This window comes from Peromyscus leucopus, chromosome 11 (genome assembly GCF_004664715.2).
Source record: "Peromyscus leucopus breed LL Stock chromosome 11, UCI_PerLeu_2.1, whole genome shotgun sequence".
Lineage (NCBI taxonomy): Eukaryota > Metazoa > Chordata > Mammalia > Rodentia > Cricetidae > Peromyscus > Peromyscus leucopus.
This window is the reverse complement of record NC_051072.1, coordinates 8,102,772-8,118,888: the sequence shown is the minus strand read 5'-3', so window position 1 is coordinate 8,118,888 and position 16,117 is coordinate 8,102,772. Positions and strand designations below refer to the sequence as shown.

At 48.9% G+C, this 16,117-nt stretch overlaps 1 protein-coding gene across 1 annotated transcript in view; it reads left to right on the top strand.

Moving 5' to 3' along the window:
* The window catches only part of Myo10 (myosin X), a 213,467-nt gene extending 197,791 nt beyond the window's left edge, over positions 1-15,676 (top strand). The window contains exons 32-41 of the mRNA XM_028868176.2: positions 622-816; positions 1,900-2,057; positions 4,020-4,143; positions 4,934-5,231; positions 6,212-6,419; positions 7,176-7,312; positions 8,151-8,271; positions 8,706-9,158; positions 12,119-12,310; positions 14,223-15,676. Coding sequence (XP_028724009.1) covers positions 622-816; positions 1,900-2,057; positions 4,020-4,143; positions 4,934-5,231; positions 6,212-6,419; positions 7,176-7,312; positions 8,151-8,271; positions 8,706-9,158; positions 12,119-12,310; positions 14,223-14,324 — 1,988 coding nt within the window. The 3' untranslated portion in view covers positions 14,325-15,676. The remainder of the gene's footprint in view (positions 1-621; positions 817-1,899; positions 2,058-4,019; positions 4,144-4,933; positions 5,232-6,211; positions 6,420-7,175; positions 7,313-8,150; positions 8,272-8,705; positions 9,159-12,118; positions 12,311-14,222) is intronic.
* Positions 15,677-16,117: the final 441 nt, after the last annotated feature.

The following is a 16,117-nucleotide window of genomic DNA, read 5'->3' as shown; positions in this document are numbered from 1 at the left end:
CTCGGTCTACCTCCAGCGTCCAGGGTCCAGGAACCAAGAGAGTGGCGCATCCAGATCTTGGGTCTTCAGGGTCCTCTCTCGGCCCGCCTTGTAGGCGTGACAGTTACCGAAGCCTCAATGGGGGTTGGAACTTCCAGATCAAAGCTGGAATGGCTACCCACTACAAGGCTCTCTTAGTGAACCATCAGTGCAGCTGGGCCAGACGGCCCCTGAGGGCCAGGGAGTCCTCCTGTGTAGGATGGGCGGGTGCACGCTGCTGTGACCAGGCCCTTCACACGGTGCTGGGACTCCAAGCTCAGGGTCCCACGCTTATGCATCATTCACTATGTGGCATCTCCTCGGCCTTAAACAGCTTCTCCGAGTTACTTGGTCTGAAGAGTTTGGGGGAAAAAAACCGATTATGGCCATTTTCTAACCAATAAATAGAAATGCAGCCTATATTTAAATTTTTACAGATATAAATGATACCGTGGCACTTAGTGTTTTGAGTCACATTTGTGTTTTCGGTGCTAGGGCTGGGTCCCAGGGCCTCAAGTATGTCCCCAAAGCACTCTACTGCTGATCTTTACCACCAGCCCCTCATGATAGTCTTCTGACTGACCCTTGAACCTTCCTTTCCAGGGTGGTTGCATAAAGAAGTAAAGAACAGTCCGAAGATGTCCTCACTGAAACTGAAGAAGCGGTGGTTCGTACTGACCCACAATTCCCTGGATTACTACAAGAGCTCAGAGAAGAACGCCCTGAAACTAGGCACTCTGGTCCTCAACAGCCTGTGCTCTGTTGTGCCCCCCGACGAGAAGATATTCAAGGAGACAGGTACCCAAGGCCCCGGGCTGAAGCACAGCCAGGCTCAAAACGCAGGGTGACAAATCGCAGAAGGCCAGGGCTTGTTCCAGTGAAGAAGTGAGATTTCTACCTAGTGGATTTTGGCTTCAAAATACAAAGGAAATTCTGTTTTTGATCCATGTCCTGAGACTGGCTGTGGTTGGTTCTAAATGCTTTGTATTTGAAGCTATAGCGAAGCCAGTTTGATCTTCAGGGATGCAGAAAGAGTCTGACAAAAATATGGAAAGACTTTCAGACTCATCAGATTTTAGCCTAGTGCATAAGAAACAGCTGCGTAGGCAGGCAGGGCCGCTGTGGTTTCCCCCCTAAGTTGTGGTACTACAAGAGTTTCTGAAAGATTGCTTTTTCTTGATTTCTGCCCCTGGTTGTGATTTTTTTTTTTTTTTTTTTTGGTTTTTTTTTTTTTTTTTTTTTTTTTTTTTTTTTTTTTTTTTTTTGGTTTTTTTCAAGACAGGGCTTTGCGCCTTTCCTGGATCTCACTCTGTAGACCAGGCTGGCCTCGAACTCACAGAGATCCGCCTGCCTCTGCCTCCCGAGTGCTAGGATTAAAGCCGTGTACCACCACCGCCTGGCTGATTTGGGGCTTTTTAAAATACAGTTGCTCCTTTTGTGTCAGATGTGGGTGATAATGGTACACCCCTTGTCCCAGCATGCGGTCTCTAGCAGCTTTCTCTGCTGAGGGGAGGGGCTGAGGAAGGGAAGAGGAGAAAGAAGCAGGAGGTGAGAGGAATGTCCGGATAAGCTGCACATTGGCACTTTTGTGCCAGTCCCCAGAACAGGGCATTAGCCGGCACCCACTCATTCAAGTATTTACCTTGGGCTCCTTGTTTTAGTATTTGTCTTCTCTTGACTTCCAGCTCCACAGTGCTGGGGACACTGTTTTCTGTCTGTCCCTGGGTGCCTAGTGCCAGGCACAGCACGTGTAGATCTCCAGTGTTTACTGAGTTAAATCACTGATTAAGACTTCCGTTCCCGTGGGGCTGGCCGGGGCACCAGGACAAGCCTTGGTCCCTGAGGGCGAAGCTGACACATGTGTGCTGCACTGCCTTGCAGGTTACTGGAATGTCACCGTCTATGGGCGCAAACACTGTTACCGACTCTACACCAAACTGCTCAACGAGGCCACTCGGTGGTCGAGTGCCATTCAAAACGTGACTGATACCAAGGCTCCCATCGACACGCCCACCCAGCAGCTGATCCAGGATATTAAGGTGAGAAGAGAAGCCCGGGAACTCCTCATGATGGCTTCCCTTGGCCAAAAAGACTCAGGATTTCATCGGCTCAGTTTTCACTAGTGCTTGCGTAATTTTTCAGTTGAGAGTCTGAATGAGATTCTAAGTGAAATTTTACATTGAAAATGTTTTGTCTCTATAGAGGTGTTAGAATTTGGCACTCTGTATATAGACAGAAGATTGTGTGTGAGCTGGGTTAGGGATCAACCAAGCCATCTGAGGTTCACCTCAGCCCCAGCTGGGGACCTCTTAGAAGTAACAGTAACTCACTTCTCACTACTCAGTTCTAGGCCACAGAAGTAGATTCACAAAGAGCCCAGATTGGAGGACTGGTAATATGGCTTAGTGTTTGTTGATGTGTACAGGGCCCTGGGTTCAGTTTCTGCCTGACAGAAAACAAAGCGCCCTGGTTGGTCTAGAACATGTGGGATCCCGTCGACTACCTCCAAATAGCCACAAACAACAGATCTCATTGACGTCATAAAGTTGCCGATCCCTCTTGTAAGCTTAGTTGTTGAGTAAACTGTGTGTTGTTTACTAACAATTAACCAGCTGCCACAAACCTGGCTCGCAGTCCTGTGGACCCCGTGGAGCTGGGGAGGGTCTACTCTGTCCGTAGCTGTAATTTCCTACCCAGATCAAGTGGCTTCCTGATTCCAGTGTGGTATATAATCTGGAAGTTTGAGACCAAACTACAGAAAATCCATTATTCTCCAATACACCCAAACTTCCTATAGACCTAGGGCCCTAGGTACAAATAATCTCATTTTTAGTCTTAGAAATATTTTAAGCTTCCTCTGAGAGGGGAGGTGGTTTTGGTTTTGTTTGTGTGTGTGTGAGTGTGTATGGGATAGGGGGTTGACATGTCAGCCCCACATTCTCATCAAAGCTGTATCATCTGTTATTTATTCTCTAATTGTCGCAAATTCAGACATTCAAAGAATAAATAGAATTTTCCAGATATAAAGTGCTTAAGAAATGAGACAAGTTACTCTAATTAACTAGAAAATTTAAGTCATTGATTTTCCCCCCCAACCTGCAATGGAATGTTGTTGAAAAGATTTCCCGCTGGAAATGAAATTGCTGTGGAAGAATGACTCAGGGCCTGTCTGCAGCCCCGCTGTTGATTTAGTGACGTGGCTGCCTTCCCACCCCAGGGTAGCTTGTGAAGAGTGTCCGCACAGGATGTAATCCTGTGAGAAGATCTCTTCAATTTAGGGCAGGCCCGAGGAGGACGTACGTGTCCCTGTGTGTCGCTGTCGAGCGCAGCGGGAACACAGGGAAGGGCTGGCAGGATGGGCTGTTGAAGTGCACTCGCTGCTGGCACAGAGAGCCAGTTTCCATTCCAAACCCCCATATTGGTTAGTTCACGGCCACCTCTAACTCTGGGTCCAAAGACTATGATGCCCTCGTCTGGCCTCCACAGGCCCACACATAACTATAAAGAAAATCTTTAAAAGAGAGTAAAGTACCAAAAAATAATTCAAGCCGCACTGGTGATGCACGCCTGTAATCCCAACAGTAGGAAGGCTGAGGCAGGAGGATTGTCGTGAGTTGTAGGCTAGCCTAGATTAGATCCTGTCTCAAGAATCAAAATATAAAGTCTACCAAAAAATGTTTTTTAAATGAATTATAGTTGAAGATTGATGACAAATCACAAAGAAAATTAATTTTTGAGTATGTGTGTACAATCTCCAGAGGTGGGAAGTTTTAATAATGTAGGGGAAATGCACTTAAAATAGAGACTGAGTTTTGAAGGTGTTTTTGAGGTCTGTGTTCAAATGCAGATTGGATTCACTTTGGCTGAAAATGGTCAACACTAGATTTCCCATAACTTGTAAAAGATGTTCCTGTGTGGGGAAGCATGGTTGGATTTGCTAAGTGTGTGCGCTTTTCCCACCCAGCCTCTTGCTCTTATTAACTGGGAGCTTCCCTTTGCAGGAGAACTGCCTGAACTCCGATGTGGTGGAGCAGATTTACAAGCGGAACCCGATCCTTCGATACACACATCACCCCCTGCACTCCCCGCTCCTGCCTCTTCCCTACGGGGACATAAACCTCAACTGTGAGTTCGGAGAGCCCTCAGGATCCCCGGAGCCTGTGGTTCTGTTCTTCCTGTGAACTTCGGCTCTAACACAGAAAGAAGCGTGGCTTACTTGGAGTTCCTAGGTCATCGCAGACAGGAAAGAGTCAGTAAAAACATACTGAAGTAAAGATTCAAAGGGACATCAGAGAATGCCAGCGCTCTCCATGAACTCAGAATAGACAACGCCTGCTTTACAGTGGTGTGGGGTGTACACATTCACCCCTTCCACCCTTAATTCTCAGTACAGTGCCCAGCTAATTGTATGTGTCTTCCTTCATCATGAAATGGCTTCGTAGCACGATGTTGCTCAGCAGCAGCTCACGCCAAGTTCGTAGCAAATCTGAGCTACCTGAGGCAAAAGCTACCTACGGCTTTTAGAATTTATGGTTTAAAGTTTATGGTGTTTAGTTGCAGTTAATGCATTTTTGACTTACAGTATTTTTACGTTGTCGTGGATTAACGGGATGTAACCGCATTTTAAGTCAAGGTCAAGAGGTCCTCGACAATATTACATTCTAAGTGAGGAAGCTGCCCAGCCAGAGTTCAGGTTTTGAGTGAGCATTCTATGTACTAAACTTTGAGCGGCCTGGCAGCAGGGTAGCTCTCCCTCCCATCTGTGTTTCCCTGCTGTGCTCAGCTGATTTGAACGCACAGGGGAGAGGGTGGACACGGCATTAGAGAGTGGCTGTTGGCCCCCCCACGTCATTCCTTCCTTCTTTTATACTTTCCTCCAGCCCCTTGAGTGATGCTGTCCGTTTTCTTTTCCTAGTACTCAAAGACAAAGGCTACACAACCCTCCAGGACGAGGCCATCAAGATATTCAACTCCCTGCAGCAACTGGAGTCCATGTCCGACCCCATCCCCATCATCCAGGGCATCCTGCAGACGGGGCATGACCTGCGGCCTCTGCGGGACGAGCTGTACTGCCAGCTCATCAAGCAGACCAATAAGGTGCCCCATCCCGGCAGTGTGGGCAACCTTTACAGCTGGCAGATCCTGACCTGCCTCAGCTGTACCTTCCTGCCCAGCCGAGGAATCCTCAAGTACCTCAAGTTCCACTTGAAAAGGTAAAGCACCAGGCAAGGGGGGAGACTTTTGAAAGAGGCCGAGCAGAGCTTGGGGCACAATGGCTGGGTTCCAACACTGAACACTGTAGGCCAGGGACCTCCAGCCAGACCCATAGGTCCCTGAGCAAGCTGGTATGACCGAGGTGTCCTTTCTCCCTTGAAGCTGCACGAAGCTCTGTAGGGAACCAAGCCACTATGGGTGTAGCACCCCAATATATTCATGCTGGGTACATTCAATTACCACCACTCTCTATATAGAAAACCCCAACTGGGATACTTTATTTATATATATCCTGACTGCGTTCTTAATAGATTTTATTCTGAGGTGGACAGCATGAGCTTATGGGATATATTTAGGTAATAAAGTGATTACACGGTGGATCTGAGGAGTGGTATATCTGTCATCTCATTGTTTTGGGTGTAGCAGAAGCAGACATAATCTCATTTCGCTTAACTCTGGAAAAAAAACAAAACAATGTTTAAAGCTGGACATGGTGTCTTATTCCAGCAATCTCAGCACTTAGAAGGCTGAGGCAGGAGGACCAAGAGTTCAAGGCCGGCCTGGGCTACAGAGTGACCCCACACCCCCACACCCCAGCTCAACAAAACAAAAGGTTGGGCACACCTTTATTACCAGCACTGCAGGAGGCAGAGGCAGGTGGATCTCTTTGAGTTTCAGGCTGTGGTGTTTTTATAAGCCAGCATGAAGCATCATCGTGTCAGGTATCAGTGCTGCCTAGGGAGCTGGCAGCAGAGGACTCCTAAACAGTGGTTCTTACTTTCCCACGTTTGAAGTAAACCCAGTAAACGCACGCAGGGAAAGCTGGACCTAGCCAGGAAGATGCTGCAGTTCGCGCATGTCACCACTAGGAGGCAGCCTCCCTGCCGATCTCTGCGGCCGAACCTTTCCCACAGCCCAGCTCCTTCCAGCCAGCCAAGCCTCAATCTACAGCTCACACTTCTTCACCTTTGTCTCCTAGGATACGGGAACAGTTCCCAGGAACCGAGATGGAAAAATATGCCCTCTTTATCTACGAATCTCTTAAGAAAACCAAATGCAGAGAGTTTGTGCCTTCCCGAGATGAAATTGAAGCTCTGATCCACCGGCAGGAAATGACGTCCACAGTGTATTGCCATGGCGGAGGTTCCTGCAAGATCACCATCAACTCACACACCACAGCTGGAGAGGTAGGGGTGCTGGGTGCACACCTGTCCGTCCGTCCGTCCACCCGCGGCCCCAGGGGCGAGCATAACCACACGGGTGTTTTATGCTCGGCGTATCTGCACAACAGACCAGGGAGTAAACAGAGCCAGCCGCCAGCCGCAAGCGTACAGATAGAGGTAAAGGTGCAGTTACATGTGTGTGAAAAGGCAGAGCTCCTCTCAAGCCCGTGTCTGAGGCGCAGTCCCACCCGACGTCTCCACAGATCTGCTGCAGAGGAAACACTGTGGGAAGGGTGCGTCAGGTCGCCTGGGCCACAGGGTGTTGAGAACGCCACATCCAGTGAACCCATTTTCCCTGGTGCTAGCCCAGTGAAAGCTGGGGTCCTGGTAGTACTGCAGATGAGGCTTTGAGAGCCTTTTTGAATGGGAGAATCATCAGTACAAATCACTATTGTTTCTCAAGGTTTATCAATAAATCAAATAAAACAGGGGACTTAGGGATTTCATTCGCACATACTCCCCCTGGGGTGGGGCAGGGGTGTGCTTTTTTGGGAGGGGGGGGCGGGGGCGGTGAGCAAGAAGAAAGGACAAGCTAACTTTACCAAGAGTGTTAGAGAAAAACAGTACACGTTAGGCCCTGGGGCCAGCACGCAGTCAACAGTTTCGGGAGGCTGTGTGGACCGTCTCCTGCCGGCAGCCCTCTCGGAGTTTACAAAGTTGGATGGATGTCAAGCGCACGCGGCCTCTGAGATGAGGGCCTCCTCATCCTATGTCTTCCAGGTGGTGGAGAAGCTGATCCGGGGCCTCGCCATGGAGGACAGCAGGAACATGTTTGCCTTGTTCGAGTACAATGGACACGTGGACAAGGCCATTGAAAGCCGGACCATCGTAGCTGATGTTCTGGCCAAGTTTGAGAAGTAAGTCCCTCCTCCTCAGAGCGCTGAAAGAACACTGGACGCTCCCTGTTTGGCCTCGTAGGTTTGCTTTAGTGGCGTTGTACCTGTGTTAATCTATTTACCTTTTCCTCTCTGCCGTCTGTGCGTCCCGACTCACAGACAAAGCCATGGTCTCAGTGTTAGCTCATCCTCAGCTCTTCACCCCCATTCTGTCTCTCCCAGCCCCTGTTCACTGTGTCTTAAGAACTTAGGTTTTCAGTTCTCACTGATAGATAAGCTTTGAAATGAGGCCGGTGGACCCAGGCCAACACCCTGGCTCTGGAAACTGCCCCCTCAGTGTCCACAGTATGAAGTGTCCCTTCAGCGGTCCATCCATCCTTGATCTCTGACTTAGATTCCCTAACCCAGAAGAGATGCTCGGCGTCCGAAGGCAGCCCACTGAATAGTCACGGCAGTCTGAACTAAGAAAACTCAATTGAGACTTCTCATGAACAAGTAGCATTTCTGTGAATTAAGCACAGATTCGATGGTGCCAGTTCCAATGGGACCCTCAGTGAGTCCCGGCCAGCAGGCTTTGCCTGAAGGCTGTCTCTTTGTTTCTTGAAGTTGGACCGGGCTGGAAGCGTGTGTCTTCCCCCTGGTTAAAGTCCTGAGGAACTCGGACACGCGCCGTCTCGCTGTTTTGTGTGAGTGCCTGTCCCGTATGTCGTCGTCTCTCCCCACACCATGCCACTACCACCCTAGACAGGGTGCCTGTGTCCTCAGAGTGGGCTGCACGCAGAACCAGCCCTCTGTGGGCCGCCAGCGAGCGGGCCCCTTTCCAGTTCCACTCTGAGTCTTTTGTGGCTTCTGTCTGTAGGCTAGCTGCCACGTCGGAAGCTGGGGACTCGCCGTGGAAATTTTACTTCAAACTTTATTGCTTCCTGGACACCGACAGCGTGCCAAAAGACAGCGTGGAGTTTGCGTTTATGTTTGAACAGGTAAGAGGAACTTCGAGAAAGAGATCCCTTTGTGTGAGGCAGGAGCGAACGAAGCCCGTTGCTATGCCAAATAAATGAACTGCTCAGGTCCTCCAGGCCCAGCAGTAGGTTTACCAGCAAGGAAAAGCTAGCTGCTCGTTCCGTAGAGTGAAACCCTGCACACTTGGTTTAGACATCACTGCCGAGAGGCCGTAGGGATGAAAGATATTCCAGGGCTGGGTGATACCTGTGAAGGGGAGGAATTTGGCTTGAAAGCGGTGGGCTGTCCTCTGCTGGAGAGAGATCCAACTGGAAAGCGGTGGGCTGGGCCCTGCTGGGGTGGAATTCAGCTCAAAGCAAGGCTGGGGTGCAGGCCGTGGGGCCTGAGTGAGCCGGCCTTGGGCCTTCCTGTGGTACTCGGCAGTTAGCTGACCACAGCTTCCACCACCTTTCAGGCCCACGAAGCCGTCATCCATGGCCACCACCCAGCCCCTGAAGAAAACCTCCAAGTGCTGGCTGCCTTGAGACTGCAGTACCTGCAGGGGGATTACACCCTGCACACCTCAGTGCCACCCCTCGAGGAGGTTTACTCTCTGCAGAGACTCAAAGCGCGCATCAGTCAGTCGACCAAAACCTTCACCCCGTACGAACGCCTGGAGAAGAGGCGGACCAGCTTCCTGGAGGGGACACTGAGGCGCAGCTTCCGGACCGGGGCAGTGGTCCGGCAGAAAGTGGAGGAGGAGCAGATGTTGGACATGTGGATTAAGGAAGAAGTCGGCTCTGCTCGGGCCAGCATCATTGACAAATGGAAGAAATTGCAGGGAATGAACCAGGAACAAGCCATGGCCAAGTATATGGCCTTGATCAAGGAGTGGCCTGGCTATGGATCAACACTCTTTGATGTGGAGGTGAGAGCAGGCTGCTGTAATGTCCCATCGGGAGCAGACGGGTGCTGTGTCCTGACCGAACTGGTCGGAACCTGAACCTGGCGCAGGTTCATGGGGTGGGAGGGGGCGTCACGAGGGATCTGTTGGCTCTGTGCCCTCTGGTTCTTACCATTAACATCCTCTTCTCCCTAAGGTGTTTTGTGTTGATTTATCTCCTTGTTTTTAACTTTATTCGTGTGTTGTGTTTATTTAGTGTGTGTGTGTGTGTGTGTGTGTGTGTGTGTGTGTGTGTGTGTGTGTGTGTGTAGCATGCGCGGATGAGGATAACTTAGAAGTCAGCTCTATCCTTCCACTGTGTGAGCTCCAGGGATTGAACTGAGGTTGTCAGGCCTGGAGGCAAGCTCCTTTACCCACTGAACCATTGCTGTCTCCCCTCAAAGGTCTTTTTTCTCTTCATTTGTAGCAAATGTTTCTATGATAGGGTCCCCACTGGGATGCCCTCCGTCTGTGTGTTTGGCTGGCTGGCTGGCTGGATTTCTGTTGTTGAGGTAGATTAGCGTCTAGCCCAGCTGGCTGCCAGCTTGCTCTGTAGATGACCTTGAACCTCTTTCTGCACCCCAAGTGTCAGGATTACAAGACTACCACACCAGGCCTTAAATGTCTCTCGTTTTAAATAATGTACACTTTTTTTTTTTAATTTTAGCTATTGGTCTAATTTTTAAAATACTTATTGAAGTCTGCATTTTTGAAATTCTTGTTTTTAGACTTATATACACACTTAGAAACTTTATACAAGTACTCCTCATCCAAAATACTTGAAAATTTCTCCAATTAACAGTTTTTCCCGATTTTAGAATTTTCACACCAACTTTATACTTGAGCATCCCTGGTCTGATAATCCAAAATTTAAAATATTTCAAAAGTGATGTCACTCCATCTCCCCACCCATATTTTTCCAGACAGGGTCTCACTAAGTAATTCTGGCTGGCCTGGCCCTAACTCTGTGAACCAGGCTTGCCTCAGACTGGCAGAGATTACCTCCCAAGAGCTGAGATGGAAGGCAAAATCCAACTTCTTTTTGTTGTTGTTGTTGGTGGTGGTGGTTTTCCAAGACAGAGTTTCTCTCTATGTAGCCTTAGCTGTGTAGACCAGGCTGGCCTCGAACTCGGATTCACCTGCCTCTGCCTCCCAAGTGCTGGGATTAAAGGTGTGCGCCACACCTGCCTGGCAGCAAAATCCAACTTTTAAAATATGTTTACTTTTTCTTTTGTATTCTGTGGATGAAACCCAGGGCCTTGTGCATACAAGGCAAGTACTCCACCACCGAGCTGCATCCCTCGTGGCCGCTCCAAATACTTTGTACTCAATGATGTTGCAGGTTTCAGAACATTTCCAACTGCAGATAAACAGGTTAGAAATGCTGAGCGTGCTCATGCTTTGTCAGTTCCCCCTGACGTCTGCTGGAAGGAACACCACCTGAGAAAGTGGAATTTACCGCTGCCTCACCCAATACTCACTCCTGAGCTCATTTAAGACCGCTGACTGAAAGGAAATGTTCAGCGGTGCAGAACAGAGGGATGCCTGTCAAACTGGCCCTGCGTGTCAGATCCTACCACCTCCATTGTGTATGGAGGGTTTAGTCAGTGCCAGAGACCACAAGGCCTGCAAAGCCTGAGACATTGCCTCCCTCTTAACGGGCGAGTTTCCCAGCCCCCTGGGCCCCCCCCCCCCCCACAGATGAGCTTCTGGATTTCTTTTAAAGATGTATTTATTATGTATAGTATTCTGCCTGCATGTTTTGTCTGCAGGCCAGAAGAGGGCACCAGATCTCGTTACAGATGGTTGTGAGACACCATGTGGTTGCTGGGAATTGAACTCAGGACTTTTGGAAGAGCAGCCAGTGCTCTTAACCGCTGAGCCATCTCTCCAGCCTTGCTTCTAGATTTCTTACTGCTACAGCAATTGGTCTTGATGACTTTTAATCGAAGTTTATAAAAATCTAAATACTGATTACGTATTCCAAAATACTTTAATTGCTTCTGGTAGGATGTTGTCCTAGGTGTGGTAGGTTGGTTGATAGGGTTATGTTTGTTCTGATGCAGCAGTCCTCAGCCTGTGGGTCATGACCGCTTTGGGGATCAAACAACCCTTTCACAGGGTTCGTCTAAGATCATCAGAAAACACGGATGTTTACATTAATTCATAACAGTAGGAAAATTACAGTTATGAAGTAGTAACAAAAATGATTTTATGGCTGGCGGTCACCATAACATGAGGAACTGTATTAAAGGGTCGCAGCATTAGGTTGAGAACCACTGTCTGATTTATAAATAAGGCTCTTTGTGCCCTATACATGCTCTCTTCTATGTACGTGAATCTACAGCACCCGTTTATGCTCTGGTTCCTGTCATTCCAGTGTTGATATTCCTACCCACGATCTTGTTCTCCCATCGCTCTATGCGAGCAAGTCTGTAGTTAGGGCCAGTGAACTGAACACATCGCCGCTTCTTGTGGAGAGACATCAACACACAATGATTGGGAGAATTTGTCTCTCTGGTCCTAGATAAACCAGTCCAGACAGGATGGGGACAGACCTAGAAACAGAAGAACAGAGTTGTCTTGCCCAGAGTGGCTGGCTGTTCTGGTCGGTTGCTGGCCCAGCCTGTGTGTTCCTTGTTTTCGTCTGTGAGGCTGATTCAGGTGCCTCTAAGAGAAGAGCTAATCCAAGATGATGAAGAAGTAGGCCATCAGAGCAAGACATGACCAGTTGGTTTTCTGCAAATCCTAAAGTTGGTTACCCAGTCAAAAAGCAGTCAGGGTGTGCACTGCGGTACAAATTCTTCTGTTTCTATGCTGGCGTGTTGACTTTGGTCAGTATCGCCTGCCAGGCCTTGGCCTCGGTGCCTGCCCTGTGGCTTCTAGGATGCGTCCTGGCCTTCCTTAGCCAACGTGCGCTCACACTGACTCTCTTGCCCCTGCAGTGCAAGGAAGGCGGCTTTCCCCAGGAACTCTGGCTGGGCGTCAGCGCCGACGCCGTGTCCGTCTACAAGCGTGGGGAGGGCAGACCGTTAGAAGTCTTCCAGTACGAGCACATCCTCTCTTTCGGGGCACCGCTGGCCAACACCTACAAGATCGTGGTCGATGAGCGGGAACTGCTCTTTGAAACGAGTGAGGTAAGAGGCGGCGGCAGGGTAGACGGGATTCGTTCAGGGTCTCGGTGACAGGGGAGAGCAGCGCGCCATCTGCTGGCCGCTCTGAAGAGACTCACTCACTCCAGGGTTCTTACATATGGAGCACACGTTTGGTGGGCCATTCCTCCGCTGAAGCCGAAGTCGGATAGCTCCAGATTTCCCTTGTCCATACAGTACAGAATTTTGTTTCTTTTGCAAGTGGCTCAGGAAGGGAAGAGAAGGGAAGTGACCCAGTGACGAAACAGACTGTTGGCAGGGACACCTTGCAGAGAATAGGAGATTAAAGCAAAGAACCATAGCAGAGTCCACTCTGGAAGCTGGAAGAGATGGCTCAGCAGCTAAGAGCACTTGTTGCTTGCGCAGAGGACCCTGGTTCAATCCTAGCACCACTCGGTGGTCCACAACCATCCCCTCAGGCACCGGTCACACACGTGGTGCACAAACATGCATGCAAGCAAAACAGTGGTGCACAAACGTGCATGCAAGCAAAACAGTGGTGCATAAACATGCATGCAAATAAAACAGTGGTGCACGAACATGCATGCAAGCAAAACAGTGGTGCACAAACGTGCATGCAAGCAAAACACTCACGCATAAAATAAAACAATATATGTGTGTGTGGGTGTGACAGACAGACAGACTATACTCCAGTGACATCCACAGAACAGGGGAACCTGAGAGGCCTCCCACCTGGCCATAGTCAATGGATCCCAAAATCACACTCAGAAAAGCCACTGAATACATGTGCTAGCAACTCCAAACCTGAGCAACTGCAATAATAAAAGAAGCAGCCACCTGAGACCTCCACAAAGGGTGCTGCTACCTACCAGGAAGGAGTGGTGAAGGGGAATGAATTGTTTGCTGCCCACCATGGTAGGCAGGAGGGCATTCTCGGCGCTGGGGGAAGGGAGGTGAAGGGTGAGGTTGAGTGGGTTGTTGAGGAAAGTGTTCAGAGAGAGGAAAGAGCTCAAGACTCGGTGACAGGGGAGGGTCCTCTTGCTGGGGTGTGGCATTTAGTTGAATCCCATGGAAAGTGGGAACCTACCGTGAAATCCGGGATTGTGAAAGACACCTACGACAGTGGCTTTACCAATGTCAGTATGGGATGAGATTGAAAGGGCAGAAGGAGAAATAGAAACCTGTTAGGATGCCTTTAGTCCCAGCACTCGGGAGACAGAGGCAGGCGGATCTCTGTGAGTTCGAGGCCAGCCTGGGCTACAGAGTGAGTTCCAGGAAAGGTGCAAAGCTACACAGAGAAACTCTGTCTCAAAAAACAAAACAGAACAAAAATATGCCTTTGTATGGTCCAGGCTGAGAGGACAGATTGGCCAGAGAAGGGGAGAGAGGGATAGCCTCGTTGGAAGATGCTAGAGAAGGAGCCTGGCTTGGGAGTGTCTGTTTGCAATGGAAGTGAGCTGGGCATCTGTAGCTGGCCATAGCTCTATCCTGGCCCCCAAGGCTCCCTTCTGTTTCTTCAGCTGCTTCCAAATGAACGGACTGGAATTAGCTACTGCGGCCTATAAAGGCTGATGTGGTCTCCACATTTCACCATTTTCAGTGAGGCTAGCAGTCCAAATCCGAATGCTGCAAAGTGGTGTACTAGTGATGTACTAATGTCCAAAGGCAGGCGTCATGCACCAAATAAAATCACTGTTTTCTGTACAGGAGCCACCAGGTGGTGCATGCTGTATTTAGAAAAGCTCCGCTTCACTCCCTCTGGCTAGGAATGGTCAGCTCAGCTCTTGTCTCCCTGTGAGTCTGGAGCCCGGACTGAGCATAGGAAGAAATTCCTCTTCGTGCATGGAGGACTGTCAGAAGATGTGTGCTTAGCTAGGTTCTTGGACCTGGTAGAGACACGTGACCATGTGTGTGTGGGTTCTGCTCTTCCCGGCAGGTGGTGGATGTGGCCAAGCTCATGAAAGCCTACATCAGCATGATCGTGAAGAAGCGCTACAGCACCACCCGCTCCGTGAGCAGCCAGGGCAGCTCCAGGTGAAGAAGGCGAGCAAGCCGTGTGTCTTTCCAGTCTGAATGTGCCGCTCTCTGCCTAGGCCAGTGCCAGGTCCTGACCCAGCTTTGGGAACCAGTCGTCAGTGGGAGGAGTTTCCGGGACTCCTTTCGGCCCATCAACTTCAGTGATCGTGTCTTAAGCTGTCCACCTTAACAGTCTGCACAATTTCTAAAGCTTTAGTACTCGTAGATACTTGCCTTAAAAAAAAAAAAGAAAGGGGAGAAAACCACGCTGCCACCAAAGCAGCCAGAAGTGCCTTAACTTGCAGAATCGACCCTAATCGACCTTAACTGTGCTACTGAGGGGAAGCACTTTCTCCTTCCGGGGGAGTATGCAGAGCTTGGAAACAGGGCATCGATCCATTGATTGTGCACTAACCTCCCAGCCTGATTTCCTGACTGTGAGGGAAGGTGAGGGAGTGGGGAGGGGAGACAGAGCGGAAGGGGACAGTGTGCTGTAGTCGGAGCGCTGCTGGCAGCCTTCCTCACGGACGTGTATTAACATTTGGCTTTGTTTCATTTAAGTGTCTGTGCTTGCCCGTGCATGCGTACATTCACACACTCAACACTTTAATCATCGTTTCGTGAGCATTAAACACAAAGGGAAGAGGACGTGCAATGGTGTAAACAGTCTGTCTGTATATTTTAATAGTTCAGAGTTTTAGTCTCCAAGGTGGTTTTATTCACAGATCAGAATTCTGGATGTTCCTGTCTTTGCTGTATTTTGGAAAGAGACATTTTTGACTCAGTTTCGTTTTACATGTAGCAAGGGCTGCGACCTGTGACTGCTGTATTACTAACAGGTTCGCAGCCCACAAAGATAACTGTATTTATAAACAAACCACTCTTCAACTGCTGGTCCCCCCATGCTGGTTTTAGAGCCACATGAAGTTGTTTTGGAGTCGTTGATTTCTAAAAGTGAAAAATTCTGTTGTTTTCTTTGAAGGGGAGCTTTGTGTCAGCACTCTAGATTGCAGACACAGCCATGTTGAAAATGGGGGGAAGCTACTGTATCCTAACGCTGTAACCCTCAAGCAGACCTCCAAAGGACCCTGACATGAATGCTAAAGCCAAGACTTTAATGAAATTCACACCTTATTTCGTCCCTAGTTCAAATGGTGGCCTGAACACAGCGCCTGTAAATAACAGCGTTTATGACCAGAAGAAAAAGAATCTGGACTTGGACTTTTATTTTTATATGGAAAAATTATAAAGGTGGGCCAGATGAGTCTACTCACAAAGAAAAATTGAATTTGCCTTATCCCTTACAGACAGCGTGTAAGTGAAAGTGGTGATTGTTGGCTCACAACGTCTGACAATAAAAGATATTAGCTAACATGCCGTGTTTGCTTTACTTAGATAGCTCCAAATAACCGGGTGAGTGGGGGGGGGGGCAGATTACTTTTGCATATTTGCTTTTAGATTTTTTTAAATTTTACTATATCAAGTTACATAAGGTCGCTTTTATAAAAACATTTAATATACACAAGTCTGTATCATGTCACTTGTGTTTATGCCGCTGTGGTCACAATAATAAGGATGTGGGACCAACCTAGCTGTCCAACAACAGATGAGTGGACGGCTAACCTGCAGCAGGGATACACAAAGGAACTTGATTCAGCCATAAAGATAAATAAAATTTGTGAAGAAAAAAAAAGTCAGTAGAACACAGGCTCAAAGACATAAGCATAGCATGTTCTCTCTGACACGCACATCCTAGCTTCTAATTTTTATATATGTACATTTATGTAGATATGTGTGGAGGCAAAACAAAACAGA